Here is a 17,376-nt window from a genome sequence, read left to right as displayed (position 1 = left end):
TCACAAAGGATCTAGTCCTGAGGTAGGCAAAAAAACCTTTGGCACTCCAGATGTTGTGGAATACATCTCACATAATGCTCTTACAGTCATAATGCTCTCAAACCATCTGGAGTGCAGCAGTGTTAATTTTGTGTTAATTTTGTGTTAATTTTGTCCACTAACAATTTTAGCCAAATTTTAGTCTACTAAAATGTTTGAGATTTACCGTATATACTCGAGTATAAGTCGAGTTTTTCAGCACATTTTTTGTGCTGAAAAACCCTCACTCGACTTATACTCGAGTTAATGTCTGTATTATGGCAACTTACATTGCCATAATACAGACAAGGACCGCCGGGCTCATTACAAGCCCGGCGGTCCTGTTGGGGGGCTGGCAGAGAGCATTAACTTACCTTCCTGCAGCTCCTGTCAGCTCCCTTCTCCTCCGTGCAGCTCCTCTGTCAGCTCCCACTGTAAGTCTCGCGAGAGCCGCGGGGTCCGCGGCTCTCGCGAGACTTACAGTGGGAGCTGACAGAGGAGCTGCACGGAGGAGAAGGGAGCTGACAGGAGCTGCAGGAAGGTAAGTTAATGCTCTCTGCCAGCCCCCCCTCCTACACAGCCCATACACTGGACCACCAGGGAGTGAGAGCCCCCCTCCCTGGCAAGCTAACAAGCAGGGAGGGGGGACGAAAATTAAATCAAACATAAAAAAAAAATATATATATATAAAAAAAATATATATATATAATAAAATAAAAAATGTATAATAAAAATGCCCTCCTCCCACCCAGTTCTCTCACACACACACACACACACACACACACACACACACAATCTGCATTCTACACACACTCATACAAACACACACTCTGCATTATATACACACACACTCATACAAACAATCTGCATTCTACACACACTCATACAAACACACACTCTGCATTATATACACACACACTCATACAAACAATCTGCATTCTACACACACACTTATACAAACACACACACTCTGCATTATATACACACACACTCGTACAAACAATCTGCATTCTACACACACTCATACAAACACACACACACTGTATTATATACACACACACTCATACAAACAATCTGCATTCTACACACACTCATACAAACAAACACACACTGCATTATATACACACACACTCGTACAAACACACACACTCTGCATTATATACACACACACTCATACAAACAATCTGCATTCTACACACACTCATACAAACACACACTCTGCATTATATACACACACACTCATACAAACACACACTCTGCATTATACACACACACACTCATACAAACAATCTGCAGAAAACTTAGAAAGACACTGTCCAGCTTGTACTCCCAGAACTATGTGTCGTGTGGTTACTGGGATGGGATAGGGCTATTCTTTAATAACTGTTCCAGTGTGGAGGATTCAACAGGGAAAGTCCTTTTAAGGACTAGAGCTCCCATGACTGAGTGTCGTCCAGTGCCTGGGGGTGTCTAGAGTGAATTCCCCATTCATTTCCAGCAGGGAGTGGTTCCAGGACCCCACTCAAGCCAAGGTGACTGTGGGCAGAAGTGCTGTGGTGTGTCCTTTGTTCTAGCTAGGAAGTAGTCCTTGGTGGAGGTACCCAGCCAGGGGTACAGGGGGCTCCATCACACAAACACCAACCCACAATCTCACCCTTTGTGTCAGTTGTGGAATAAATGCACTTATCTTTGACAAAATTGTTATGTACAGCTTTCCCCAAGGGGTATCCCAGCGCATGTCTCCTCATGCAATATCCCAAATATAAAAAAAAGGGAATTCAGCTGACTGATCTACAAAAAAAATAGCAATAACATTGTGTAATACAGTTAAAAATAAATTAAAACACTGCACAGCTTACAGGATAGATGACAACAAAATTGCCTATGGGGTGCCTCTCCTTAGGTTGTTTGGAAGGCTAGCCGACGATATCCTCCTGCTTCTGTTCCTAGAATGGACTCTCCATCAAAGTAGATTTTCTTGGACTCAGGAAAGGTATCAAAAGGAATGCTTTATTAAATAAAAAAAACAGGTCTTACATGTTTCGTGGAAGAATTGTGTTGTGGAAGAATTAACGAAGGGCAAACATCGGAAGTTTATTGTAGTTGAACAGGAATTTTTCCGCCTTTGGTGGGACACCGTGGCAGATGACTTACAAAAGCAGCAGGTAAGAGAATGCTTTGCTTGCAGAAGTTCCGCTTTCGGGGGAAACCATATAGAGAGACTTGTCAAATGGACTAGAAAAAACAACAACACATCAACACTAAATTATGTTCACTGGCATTTGCCAAAAAAATATCAACCCTCACAAAGGATCTAGTCCTGAGGTAGGCAAAAAAACCTTTGGCACTCCAGATGTTGTGGAATACATCTCACATAATGCTCTTACAGTCATAATGCTCTCAAACCATCTGGAGTGCAGCAGTGTTAATTTTGTGTTAATTTTGTGTTAATTTTGTCCACTAACAATTTTAGCCAAATTTTAGTCTACTAAAATGTTTGAGATTTACCGTATATACTCGAGTATAAGTCGAGTTTTTCAGCACATTTTTTGTGCTGAAAAACCCTCACTCGACTTATACTCGAGTTAATGTCTGTATTATGGCAACTTACATTGCCATAATACAGACAAGGACCGCCGGGCTCATTACAAGCCCGGCGGTCCTGTTGGGGGGCTGGCAGAGAGCATTAACTTACCTTCCTGCAGCTCCTGTCAGCTCCCTTCTCCTCCGTGCAGCTCCTCTGTCAGCTCCCACTGTAAGTCTCGCGAGAGCCGCGGGGTCCGCGGCTCTCGCGAGACTTACAGTGGGAGCTGACAGAGGAGCTGCACGGAGGAGAAGGGAGCTGACAGGAGCTGCAGGAAGGTAAGTTAATGCTCTCTGCCAGCCCCCCCTCCTACACAGCCCATACACTGGACCACCAGGGAGTGAGAGCCCCCCTCCCTGGCAAGCTAACAAGCAGGGAGGGGGGACGAAAATTAAATCAAACATAAAAAAAAATATATATATATATAAAAAAAAAATATATATAATAAAATAAAAAATGTATAATAAAAATGCCCTCCTCCCACCCAGTTCTCTCACACACACACACACACACACACAATCTGCATTCTACACACACTCATACAAACACACACTCTGCATTATATACACACACACTCATACAAACAATCTGCATTCTACACACACTCATACAAACACACACTCTGCATTATATACACACACACTCATACAAACAATCTGCATTCTACACACACACTTATACAAACACACACACTCTGCATTATATACACACACACTCGTACAAACAATCTGCATTCTACACACACTCATACAAACACACACACACACTGTATTATATACACACACACTCATACAAACAATCTGCATTCTACACACACTCATACAAACAAACACACACTGCATTATATACACACACACTCGTACAAACACACACACTCTGCATTATATACACACACACTCATACAAACAATCTGCATTCTACACACACTCATACAAACACACACTCTGCATTATATACACACACACTCATACAAACACACACTCTGCATTATACACACACACACTCATACAAACAATCTGCATTCTACACACACTCATACAAACACACACACACACTGCATTATATACACACAGTGTGTGCGTATATAATGCAGAGTGTGTGTGTTTGTATAAGTGTGTGTGTAGAATGCAGATTGTTTGTATGAGTGTGTGTGTGTATAATGCAGAGTGTGTTTGTATGAGTGTGTATATAATTCTAAAAATCACAGAATTTCATAGCCCCAAGTTTTACCCTCGACTTATCCACGAGGCATAGCATATTTCACAATTGTTGGTCACAAAACTGCCCTCGACTTATACATGAGATCGACTTATACACGAGTATATACGGTAGTCGACTAAAACTAAAACAATTCAGATGACTAAAATACGACTAAAACTAAAATGGCATTTTAGTCAAAGGACTATGACTAAAACAAAATGGAGATTTGCTGCCAAAATTAACACTGCACAGATGGGTTGTGGAAGGTGCAAAAGAGGCAGATCAAGGCTTGGGAGAGAGACACCTAGAGGGGCTAAGGGGACACAAAGAGACGCAGAGGGGCTGGGGAAGGGGCAAAAGAGACACAGGCTTTAACTAAACACATTAGCGGATATTTAGTCTACTTAAACAATTCAGATTGCTAAAATATGATTAAAACTAAAATGGATTTTTAGTCAAAAGACTATGACTAAAACTAAATTGAAATTTGCCGCCAAAATTAACACTGGAGTGCAGAAGATTGCCTAACTCTGATCTAATCTTTCTAGCTAGTGGTTCATTTGGATGTGCATAAAGCTATCCTGAATAACAGATAAGGAATTTCAGTCTGATATACCATACATATTGTGACAAACCCCACTTTCCAAGTGAGTTTGCCACGAGCACCTGGAGGAGCCTGCTTGCCAGCCTCCTGCCCACAGACTGTGGATCCTTTAAAATGTAGTGGAAAAGTCTCAGTATATTTGGACTATTTGGTTTGGGGACCGAAGACCACCCTGGAGCTCGTTAAGCCTAATTGCTACTTTGTAGCAATTTCAACTGCAGTGTTCCAAGTATTTGTTTGGGTGGCCACATTTCCTATGGATGACCATGAGGTGGTGGCCATCTTGTTCGCATGAACACAGGCAGCAGTGTTTAGTCGTCAAATTCATGGAACTATTTTTGGACACTGAAACTCCCGAACACCGCTGGACTTCCATCATCGCCTGTGTTCGGTTCTACAACACTTAGAAAGACACTGTCCAGCTTGTACTCCCAGAACTATGTGTCGTGTGGTTACTGGGATGGGATAGGGCTATTCTTTAATAACTGTTCCAGTGTGGAGGATTCAACAGGGAAAGTCCTTTTACGGACTAGAGCTCCCATGACTGAGTGTCGTCCAGTGCCTGGGGGTGTCTAGAGTGAATTCCCCATTCATTTCCAGCAGGGAGTGGTTCCAGGACCCCACTCAAGCCAAGGTGACTGTGGGCAGAAGTGCTGTGGTGTGTCCTTTGTTCTAGCTAGGAAGTAGTCCTTGGTGGAGGTACCCAGCCAGGGGTACAGGGGGCTCCATCACACAAACACCAACCCACAATCTCACCCTTTGTGTCAGTTGTGGAATAAATGCACTTATCTTTGACAAAATTGTTATGTACAGCTTTCCCCAAGGGGTATCCCAGCGCATGTCTCCTCATGCAATATCCCAAATATAAAAAAAAGGGAATTCAGCTGACTGATCTACAAAAAAAATAGCAATAACATTGTGTAATACAGTTAAAAATAAATTAAAACACTGCACAGCTTACAGGATAGATGACAACAAAATTGCCTATGGGGTGCCTCTCCTTAGGTTGTTTGGAAGGCTAGCCGACGATATCCTCCTGCTTCTGTTCCTAGAATGGACTCTCCATCAAAGTAGATTTTCTTGGACTCAGGAAAGGTATCAAAAGGAATGCTTTATTAAATAAAAAAAACAGGTCTTACATGTTTCGTCCCCACATGAGATTTCCTCAGGGACCAAACAAATAAAATAATATGAATATTATTTTAGAAAATCTTTTTTGATGTGGAGTCCATTCAAGGAACAGAAGCAGGGGGATATCGTTGGTTAGCCCCCCAAACAACCTTAGGGGAGGTACCCAAAAGCAATTTTGTTATCATCTATCCTGAGAGTGTATTCCAGCTGCACAGTGTTTTAATTTATTTTTACTGTATTAAACTATGTTATCGCTATTTTTTTTGTAGATCAGTTAGCTGAATTCCCTTTTTTTGATACTGCGACTTACTATACAGACTAGATGGATCCTTTCGTCTTTCAATTTTTTTTTTCAAATTCCATAACTTATTTCTCCCTTTATCATGCATGTAATGGTAAGTAAACAAACAAAAGCCGTACAGTACTTGGTGACTTTCCATGCATTGTGGTAACAAAAAGTTACTTTTCCAATAATTTTCTTTCTACCTTTTTCTACCTTAAACTAGTATCTTAATACTAGTATGTTAATACTAGTATATCATGCAGTGGTCAATTTGTTTTTTGTGTCTGTGTATGAATGTAGGGGTGCATTTGTGTGATGTGTAAGTGTGTGAATGCAGGGGTATATTTGAGCAATGTGTCAGTGTGTGAATGCAGAGGTGTATTTGCACAGTGTTCTAGCATGTGAATGTAGGGAACTATTTGCACAGTGTGTCAGTGTGTGAATGCAGATGTGTATGTGCTACAGTGTAAATGCAGGAATGTATTTGTGAGGTGTGACTGTGTGCGAATGTGGGAGTGTATTTGTGTGGAGCGCCAGTGTGAATGCAGAAGTATATTTTTGTGGAATGCCATTGTATGTTACTCCCCACTTATATACAATACATATGGACTATTAGAGTCTTACTGTCGAACTCTGAGTATATTTGATTTCTATTGTATTGTTTGCCAGGTCCATCACTTGGTGGATGAAGAGAGATTGCAGTTTATTATCGGAGGACAAGTAATGCATGATGAAGCAGTCACTGCGATAGATGATCAAATTTTGCAACTAACAGGTACAGATTTGTGCCCTGAGTTAAGCAAGGTGTCTTATTTGCTGTTATAAATTAAATGACAATGTGTCAGTGGCATAACACTGTTATTCTGCTTCTTCTGCAGAAGGTCATGGCTTCCTTTATGAAACCTTTGGAGTGAGACCTCGTTTTTCCTGGCATGTGGATCCTTTTGGTGCCTCAGCTACTTCACCAACCCTGTTTGCCATGGCTGGATTCAATGCCCACCTCATCTCTCGCATTGACTTTGATCTAAAAGCAAATATGCAGAACAACAAGGTAAGACTACAAACATTCTAATATACTAAGCAGAGTGACTGCTAATCCCCCATTTTGGTTGTTACGCCGCCCCACTCCTCTGCCAGCCAGCCCTGCATTTTGCAGCTTTATTATGCCAATAGCTGCTCCCCATCTCCCCAACCTCTGTTTTTCAGGAGCAGAGGGCAATGGAGGTATGACTTAAAGGAAAGGTCTAGTGTTCAACCCAACATAGTGTGGTAGGAGCAAGTTGTCAAATTAGAATGTTATTGAATGAGTAATAATGCTGTCCAACTTTAGTGTAACTCTGCTCTCAACCCTGTTGATCCTCCATAGTCAATATATTGTAGAATATTCGGGTCCAAGGAAGTTATAGATAAATCAGAATTTTGGTCCTAATTTCCCTTAAAACCATACAGAACTTGATTTTATTAAGGTGAAGTACAAACCTTCAGTAGGATTTACACAGGTATTTTATATTTTGACTTTATTTTTTATTTTATTTTTGTATTGCTTGTTGGCCACTTTAATTAAATGGTTAAACAGCATTTTAATAAAACACATATTTTGGTTGGAGCATCCCTTGCTGGCATGCTCCCCAAGGATAAACGTAGCAGTGACCCTGCACCTATACCAAGTTCTCTCTGTAATCCGATCCTTCTGTGATGTCACTCCCCCTTACTGCGGAGGAGGGGTGTCCTGGAGTATAGGCTGTAGAGAAGTCTTGGACGGCACAAAGAGCAGGGTCGTGCCGCCATTGGCCGTCTGTCACAAGCATGCTATACATGCCGACGACAGACGATAAATATGCAAATATTTATTTTTAACTAGCTGAAATACTGCACATACAGACTTCAAGCATCATGACTACAGTCATGTTGTTCCTTACTGTCTCTCTTTAATGCTTAAAGGATCACTATAGTCACCCAGACCACTTCAGCTCAATGAAGTGGTCTGGGTGCCAGAAACTGCTATGTTTACATTGCAGGGTTACTCCAGCCTCTAGTTGCTGTCTTCCTGTCTTCCCGGCGCTGGATAAAGGGAAGTGGCTGGAGGGGTTTGAACCCCTTCAGTCCCGTCGGGAGGGGGGCCATGAGGGATGGGGAGACCTAAGGATTATATAGTGTCAGGAAAACGAGTTTCATTTCCTGACACTATAGTGATCCTTTAATTCAATATTTTATCCTTTTACTAATAGATGTGACTTGTTGTGATTGCTGTTCTTGACGGATTTGCATTTTGAAACTTTTTCCCCTGTTTCTTTTGTGCCATAGAAGCTACAGTTTATATGGAGAGGGTCCCCTTCATTATCAGACAAGCAAGAAATCTTCACGCATGTAATGGACCAGTATAGATATTGCACCCCCTCTTTTCTGCCATTTTCTAACAGGTAACTCACTCCCGGAAAACAAAAATGCGAAATAACTGGCGTATTCTAATGCAAACATTCTGCCTTCTGTCATATCTGATATATCATAAATAATGAGGTAAACTGTAATTTATATTTGGGGATATTTCAGAACTTGATTAAAACCATGTAAATAACAGAGTACAGATCTCAAATAATAATACACAATGGGGTGTATTCAATGAGCCAGGAATTCTGAAAAGCATTTCATTTCTTTATTTAAACCTAAACTGTATTATGGAATAATTAAGTTGGAAACATGTGACTATCTCAGTTGCTACACATCCTTCAGGTGTTGAGAATGTGTGAATGCACTGCTTGATTTCAATAATTTCAGATTATTTAGCCTGAGACAGTCTAGACACTTTTATATTGAAGCTTTGTGACGGACAGTTTAAAGCACATAACCTTTACACACCACTACTGATCAGTGATAATGGGCATGGTGTTAAGAGTCTGAGTACCTTACTCCTTTTTTAAATTTGTTTGTTGTTTGTTAAACTGTTTACGAGTGGGTTGACAAAAAGATAGGACAGTCCTCAACACCCCCCAAAAAATCCACATCTAAAACTGTAAAACTACACAGAAAATGTGGTATTTGCACCTCCACTTTATCAGTTACATCTAACTTTGATGGTAGTGCTAGGCCGAGAGAGCTAACCCACCTCCGGTACTACAGTAATGTGGAAATGTAAATTCTGCATATTCAAGTCAGCTGAAGAGGGAAGAGTCCTTTTCATCTGGCTTTAAATAAATTTAACAAATAAAATAGATGATGGTTCCCATAGACATGATATGTAGTGGTTATGGTACTTGGTTTCCCTTTAGCATATCTTTAATAGAAGAACTTACAATTCATCCTGAGCTATCCACTAAAAATGTGTATTATTTATTTATAAAATATTTTACCAGGAAAGATACATTGAGATTTCTCTCATTTTCAAGTATGTCCTGGGTCCACAAAACATTGCATTGTTACAATTAGGGTACAATAAAATACAAAAACAATATTAATACACAATATATACAAAACATAATAGAGCAGATAGGAAATATATAATCAACCATGACAGGTGCATTCTGTTTTGAGGTATGTCGAGAGGGATTTCTTAAAGAGCTCTAGGCTTGGGGAAGATTTTAAAGTGTGCGGGAGGTTGTTCCACAATTGCGGCGCTCTGTACGAGAAGGAGTATCGGGCTGCTTTCTTTTTGTATTGAGGTAGACCATATAAAGTGCTGGTACTGGATCGAAGGTTATAGGAGGTGGAAATAGCCGGGGAGAGCATTCTGCTCAGGTAGGGTGGGAGTTTCCCAGAAAAGCTCTTAAAAACAAGGCTGGAAAGATGAAGGGTGCGTCTGGATTCCAGCGACAGCCAGTTTAGTTCTTTTAGCATGTCACAATGGTGGGTCCTGTAATTACATTGTAGCACAAATCTGCAGAACGAGTTATACAATGTATTGAGTTTATTAATGTGGGATTGTGGTGCAGATGCATATACCACATCCCCATAATCAATTATTGGCATCAGCATTTGCTGTACAATCTTTTCCTTTACTGTAGGGCTTAGGCAGGATTTGTTTCTGTACAGGGCACCTAGTTTTGGATAAAGTTTAGATGCAAGTTTTTCTATGTGGAGGCCAAAAGATAGATTGGGGTCTAACAACATACCCAGGTATTTGAAAGAGTGGACTGCGGTCAGTGTGCCATTTGAATTTGTTTTGATGAATAGGTGGGAATTGTGTAATTTGTGTAATTTAGGTACTGTTCCAACGGTCATTGTGACAGTTTTGTCAGTGTTTAGGAAGAGTTTGTTTTTTGCGATCCACTTTTTCTACCTCTGTAAACTGGTCTTGGAGCACAGCCTCAAGCTGCGGTAGCTTGGATTTCCTCACATATTGCCTCGTTTCCACTGAGCGGATCGGTTCGGTTCAGTACGGTTCGCTATTTTGGGTGTTTCCATTATGAAAGTGGAACCGTACCAATCCATTCAGGGTCCTGCTTCAGATGTAGGGCCATAAGAAATGGAACGGTTCGGGAAGGGTGGAGCTAGAAAGCAATCCATCGAATGGTGGACAGGAAGAGCATTTTTTCTAAACCCTGCATGGCCCTGAAATGTCTGACTTGCAGTGGAAACACTCACCAGAATGGACTGGTCCATTCTAAACCTTTTAAACTGTACTGATCAGCTCAGTGGAAACGAGGCAATAGATCACTGTGTCGTCTGCGTATATGTGTACATTTGAGGATTTGCAGATCATTTATAAATAATGTAAATAGTTGGGGGCCGAGAATGGAAACTTGGGGAACACCACACGTGACTGGGAGAGGGAGGGAGTCGCTAACGAAGTGTATAAAGGAAAGCATTCTGGAAAAGATGGAATTAACCCTGAAATACTACTTAATAATAATAATAAGGCAGCAATAAAAAGGTTAACAGATTTATTATTGCACTTTTATTTACATTTTTTTTTTTTTTTACAAAGCCCTTAGAAACCATAATATTTGTTTTCCCTTACATATTTACACTTTTTTTCCTCGCACACTAGATCAGGATTTTACTGGAATGGAGTTGCGCTTTTCCCTGACCCACCAATAGATGGCATTTATCCAAACATGAGTCTTCCAGTAACAGTGGACAATATTAAACTGTATGCAGAAACGATGGTGGAGAACATTAAACAGCGAGCAGCGTGGTTTAGAACCAATGATGTTCTATGGCCATGGGTGAGCAAACTCTTCTGGATAATCATCTAGTAAATCTCTAAGCAGAGGGGATGTGTAAAGAGTTGTTGTAGAGCAGTGGGGGCATTCCATTGATTTCAATGGTGACTTCAACATGTATAGAACATATCATTGGAGTCCCTTGTTTCTACTTAACTGTAAAAAAAAAAACGCTATAACCTACACTACCAACTCCTCAAATAGTATCAAACTGCTTCACCCCATCTGTAAAAAAATAAAAAACAAAATAATAAAAAAATAATAAGCAAGTGAATTGCTAAGGCTAAACTAGCATGGAGTAAAAGAGCAAGCACTCATTGGAGTCCCTTGTTTCTACTTAACTGTAAAAAAAAAAAAAAAAAATACAGCTATAACCTACACTACCAACTCCTCAAATAGTATCAAACTGCTTCACCCCATCTGTAAAAAAATAAAAAACAAAATAATAAAAAATGAATAAGCAAGTGAATTGCTAAGGCTAAACTAGCATGGAGTAAAAGAGCAAGCACTCGTGTTTGTTTTATTCTAACCCACCTGCCTCCTTTGGTGCCTCCACGTTTTCTCTGTTTCCTTAGATATTATGTATCCTATGATTTCAAGCAGGCCGATATCTCACATGTCAACACAATTAAGCACATTGGTCAGCTCCCGTATATATCCTTAGGGCACATAAATGTTGACACATTCTTTTGGTTTCCATGGTGATTTCTCGTTATTATTAATATTCTAATTGTGATAATGTGTGTGCGCTTTGATAAATATGGGTCATATAGGGCACACAGTCAACCCAATTATTTACACCGGCAGAGCTTTGTCCTTACTAAATCATGTCAGGCAGTTATATTTTAATATTTAGGTTTCTGTACAGCGAATCTGAATTAGAGCTTTGTTGCATCAATCACTTTGTTTTTGTTTTTATGTGTACAAATAAATCTCCACTACTTTTACTGATACTCTTGGTTATGCTTTATAGGGATGCGACAAACAGTTCTTCAATTCCTCAGTTCAGTTTGGAAACATGGATCTATTACTGGACTATATTAATCGCCACGATGAGTTTGGAGTGACTGTGCAATATGCTACTCTTGGAGAGTACTTTAGTAGCATCCGTGATAGAAATCTTACGTGGGATGTGCTAGATAGCCAAGACTTCCTTCCATATTCTTCCGGTAGGTTGGATTAAATTTTGCAGGAGAATAGATAATTTAAAAATGGCACTGTTACTTTGTAGTTTTTTTTTTTTTCTAGTAGGCTTTTAGTTATACGGCATACAGTGCCCGCCACTAATATTGGCACCCTTGGTAAATATGAGCCAAAAAGGCGGTGAAAATATTTCTTTATTGTTTAACCTTTTGATCTTTGATACACAAAAATACTCTCATGGATATTAAACATTTGCACACAAAACACAGGTTAATTTATAAAATATATATATTTAATAAATATATGCGTGCTACAATTATTGGCACCCATTTAGTCAATACTTTGTGCTACCTCCCTTTGCTCTATAATACTTCTCCTATAATACTTAATGAGGTTGGAAAATACATGACAAGGGATCTGAGGGCATTCCTCCAATCTCTCCAGATCGTTTAAATTTTGAGGTCGATGCTGGTGGACTCTCCAGTTCACCCCACACGTTTTTTTATGGGGTTCAAGTCAGGAGACTAGAATGGCAATGGATGTCACCTTGATTTTGTGGTCAGTAAACCATTTTTGTGGTCAGTAAACCATTTTGTGTTTTGGATCATTTGTTGTTTTGGATCATTGTCCTGCTCGAAGATCCAACCACAGCCTGTTTGAAGCGGCAGTCAGGTGTTCATTTAATATATGAGGATTTTGGATAGATGCCAGATATACTAGCAAAATGTCCAGGTCCTCTTGCAGAAAACCGTTTCAAAACATTAAATAGCCACCACCATATCAGGTTTACTAAAATGTTAACTATTAGTGGAAATATTCTTCAGATATATTTTTCTCATGAATTCTTAGGGACAGCAATAATTGTGCCACACCTATATTTAAGAAAGATAAACAATACAGAAGGTTAAACAATACAGCCTTTTTTTTTTTTTTTACAACCTTCTTTGCTCCTATTTACCAAGGTTGCTAATATTAATGGTGAGTACTGTAAAACTCATACAAACTTGTGCAGAGTTTTCCTACATTAAGTGTATTCCCCACAGTCTACACCACAGCAAATAGAACACGCGTCTACACTCGAATACAGATATCAGGTAAAGGTGGTCAGAATAAAACCCCAATCTTTGAAATCTCAAATGATACACAGTACCTGTTATTAGTTTTTTAGTTATACATAAGTGAAAGTAGAGACTACTTTTTTTCATTGGGAGTGGGTTCTTTTTATCTTTGCAATGGCCGGCGATTAAAATGTACCCAGAATCCATTAGTGAAAATAATCCCACAAATGGAAAAACTGCAGACATTATGGACAGAGTAGAACATAATGGCAGTACCTGTATGATGGGATCCAGTGCAGATAAGAAAAGATGATAATAAAAATTGAAAAACAACTGGCGGGTGGGGGGGGGGGGGGGGGGTTGGGTATAATCATTCAGATACAAGGGGTGTTAAAAAAGGAAAATTTAAAGAAAAAAAGGACACATGACATTCCACATTAACCCCTTAAGGACACGTGACATGTCATGATTCCCTTTTATTCCAGAAGTTTGGTCCTTAAGGGGTTAAAGAGACTGCCAACTACCTACATTACTATACTACTATATATTTGGATAGTGGACAGGCTCATTTTAAAATGCTAACTTCAAGATCATCGGTTGATACGATACTCACTTTAGGCTTAATTTGCACTTTCTATATCTTTTCATGTATCCAATTGTACTTGTTATTATGATAACAAATATATAACGCACAGACACAGTAACTTAGGACTATTACCAATGTAAACATGGCTTCTTAAACTAAAGTTCTATATGTTATTTGAAATTACTAACCCTACTGGAAGTGTGCATATGAAATGTTTTTCATTTTCTCGTCTTTATTTTGCCTTTCCACAGACACATACCAAGCATGGACCGGGTTTTATACATCTCGCAACGTATTAAAAGGAGTAGCACGGAGGGCAAGTTCGTTGCTGAATGCAGGGGAGTCTGCATTCACACTGTATCTTTTAAAGTATCCTTCAGGTTCTGTGAGTAAAATCTGGGCACTGATGCAACTGCAAGATCTCCGGTGGGCTGTCTCAGAGGTAAGTGCTCTTTGCAAATAATTTTTTTTTCTTTGATCCTTTGTAAACTTTACATAATGTTGTAAAAACCAAATCCTATCATGGCCATTGGAGGTAACTAAAAAACCTCCATTTGTTTAAAAATACATAGTGATTAAGGAGAGAGCGCAGGTAACTTGTTTTTCTTTGGTTTTTACTATATATTGGGGCTGATGTGTACTGTAGTCATTTGCAGCCGCCCAGTGATGGGAGTGAGCTCAGGACTTTTCTTTACATAATGTTGAACTATTTTTTATTTATTTATTTTTTTACAAATCTGTTTATTTTCTACAGAATCTTGAGTCTTTTGTATATGCAAAAGTGACATAGAGAGTTCCTCCAGTTTCAAGGAGGTAAAAAATACATTTAGAGATGTCATTACATACCGGTATGCTATTCTTAAAAGGACACTGTAGGGTAGGCTTTGTAACAGCTTCATCTCATTTAAGTGGTTAGAAAGCCTGAAGTCCCCTGGCATTGTCTTTCCATTCCACAGTAAACTGTTTTTGATGGAAAAGTGATTCCCAGCAGCTCATCGGCTCTGTTTTTTGGGGATTATGAGGAAACATTAGCCTGAGCAGCTACTTTGCCCTACTCCGCTGACTCCGCTGACTCCTTTCAGCCTATTCCAGCAACCATTTTTTTTGTATGGACATAAGAGAGTGTAATTTCTGCTTTAGTCATACCTCTGGTAGGTGCTGGCCTGTGGGTGGCCATCAACTTTATTTAGTGTTAAACTGCTAGAAAATGGTTTAAATGGAGAGGTAGTGCCAGGGGACTCCAGTATTTCAGCCAAATCAACGAGATGTAATGATTATAATGCCTACAGTGTTCATTTAATTACTTGCATGGTGAACCCACAACTATGTATTTGCCCTCTGGTGACATTATTATTATTTTTATTTTATTTGTTTAATTCATAAAAACATGAATTGAAGAACACTGTAGATTAATAGAATTAACACACTGTGACAGAACATATGTAACCTTACATAAACAGCTCTCTTCATAGATTTTTATTAATTAAAGGACCACTATAGTGCCAGGAAAACATACTCGTTTTCCTGGCACTATAGTGCCCTGAGGGTGCCCCCACCCTCAGGGACCCCCTCCCGCCCGGCTCTGGGGAGAGGAAAGGGGTTAAAACTTATCTTTCTCCAGCGCCGGGTGGGGAGCTCTCCTCCTCCGATCCTCATCCTCTCCTCCCATTCGGCTGAATGCGCACGTGCGGCAAGAGCTGCGCGCGCATTCAGCCGGTCTCATAGGAAAGCATTTACAATGCTTTCCTATAGACGCTTGCGTGCTCTCACTGTGATTTTCACAGTGAGAATCACGCAAGCGCCTCTAGCGGCTGTCAATGAGACAGCCACTAGAGGATTTGAGGGCTGGATTAACCCATTTATAAACATAGCAGTTTCTCTGAAACTGCTATATTTATAAAAAAAAAATGGGTTAACCCTAGCTGGACCTGGCACCCAGACCACTTCATTAAGCTGAAGTGGTCTGGGTGCCTATAGTGGTCCTTTAAGCTAATTGTAATTAGGTCTATTGTATGCAGGACAGCTGAACGACTTGTTCAGTCAGTCTACCACATTAGCAATCTTATCGGAGCTTTTATACTCCCTTTTGTTTCTAAAGTTGCAGGATATATGATAGTCTGTTAAAATGCATAATTCATTCATATGAGGGAAAAATATGGTCATGCTCCTAATTTTATTTGGGAAGGAAACTATCACATAAAAACAAGTAGATAGTAATTAATATGTGTAGCTCAGATGTTGCATTATAGGAGATCATACTACACCCAGGAGTATGTTAACCGCTTTGCAAGATTAATAGTAATTCTGCACATGATGGGTTCAGTGTAATTAGGACATCAGAATATTTGAGTGAGCTAACAACACATATATGTATGGATTGTGCAAGAAAGATTAATACACATCATATAGATACAGTTTTAAACACTAGAGGAATACAAATATATGATTTTTTTTTTTTTTTTTAAAGTGATGTATGTGAAGCTATGAAAATATAGTGTTTTCCCAAATGCCAAGCATGTGAATATAAATAATAAATGCTGGATTGAGGTATATGTATATGTGTGCTTGTAAAATAAATATTTATTTTTCTGAAGGTCCAGCATCATGATGGGATCACAGGCACGGAGTCCCCAAAGGTTAGGGACATGTATATGGAAAACCTTTTTCGAGGGATGGTGGGAGTAAGAAAGCTGATGGGAGCAATAGTTATGGACCAGTTCAGCTCAGAAAAATACAGTAACATCAAAGGTATTCATCAACGCAAATCTCTTCTATCAGTAGAAATGCATTTTTTTTTTTTTTGTCAATCTTTCTTTTATTGAGGCAGGAGTTAAATGGGATACAGAATAGACCTTCAGAAAAGAGGGGATGCATAGTATTTGTACATAGTGGGATCATTGTAACACAGTATTACATCTCCTACGATTGGCAGCCTCATTTTTTGTATTATTAAGTAAGCTTTCCAAAAAGTTAAGAACATGTATAGAGTAGTAGATATGAAGGTAGCTCCGAACTATACGGTGGTACCGGCAACGTTAAAGTAAAGGAAACAAGAGTAATACTGGTGAAAAACATATGCAATTCAATCTATGCTTGACTTAGCATGTAAATAACAGAGAAATATACAGGTTATGGGACATCTGCCGTTAGCATTAAGCACGTCAGGCTACATGTGTAGACAACAAAAGTATTCTCGCCTGTTGGTATGGTTAGGAGTGTAGCCCTGTAAATTACAAGCCCTAGGTCTGCATTATGGCATATTAGTTCTCGCTGTATGAAGCATGTGCGTCACATTAGGTCTCGCTGCTATGTGTTTGTTTGTTCGTGTGTTACTTGTGATGTGTTGGTATCTTAGTGTAACTAGTAGTGCGAGCATGTGAGTAGTGAGAGTGGCTAGACATAGCAATAAAATAGGCATTTGCATATAGGCACGTTCAGGTAAGTGAGAGTCTCGTAGTGTCCCTCAAGGTGGGGTCTGACTGGACCAACTGGTGGCTGCTTACTGCCCCATGGTGGCGTGCCCGTTCATGAGGCACCGAGTTAGTCCTCTTAGCCGATGCCCTTTGCTGCTACTTGAGTCTTGCCTGTGGCGTTCCACTTAGGGGCGCTT

The 17,376-nt window shown here is 39.7% G+C and overlaps 1 protein-coding gene across 1 annotated transcript in view; it reads left to right on the top strand.

Annotated features, from left to right (window-relative positions):
- MAN2B2 (mannosidase alpha class 2B member 2) overlaps positions 1-17,376 on the top strand; it is a 41,926-nt gene that overhangs the window by 2,815 nt on the left and 21,735 nt on the right. Inside the window, exons 3-9 of the mRNA XM_063457749.1 lie at positions 6,490-6,595; positions 6,699-6,871; positions 8,125-8,240; positions 10,805-10,982; positions 11,953-12,148; positions 14,018-14,208; positions 16,361-16,514. Of these exons, the coding sequence (XP_063313819.1) occupies positions 6,490-6,595; positions 6,699-6,871; positions 8,125-8,240; positions 10,805-10,982; positions 11,953-12,148; positions 14,018-14,208; positions 16,361-16,514 (1,114 nt within the window). The remainder of the gene's footprint in view (positions 1-6,489; positions 6,596-6,698; positions 6,872-8,124; positions 8,241-10,804; positions 10,983-11,952; positions 12,149-14,017; positions 14,209-16,360; positions 16,515-17,376) is intronic.

Source organism: Pelobates fuscus, chromosome 6, assembly GCF_036172605.1.
Source record: "Pelobates fuscus isolate aPelFus1 chromosome 6, aPelFus1.pri, whole genome shotgun sequence".
Taxonomy (NCBI): domain Eukaryota; kingdom Metazoa; phylum Chordata; class Amphibia; order Anura; family Pelobatidae; genus Pelobates; species Pelobates fuscus.
This window is presented reverse-complemented; position numbering and strand designations above follow the sequence as displayed.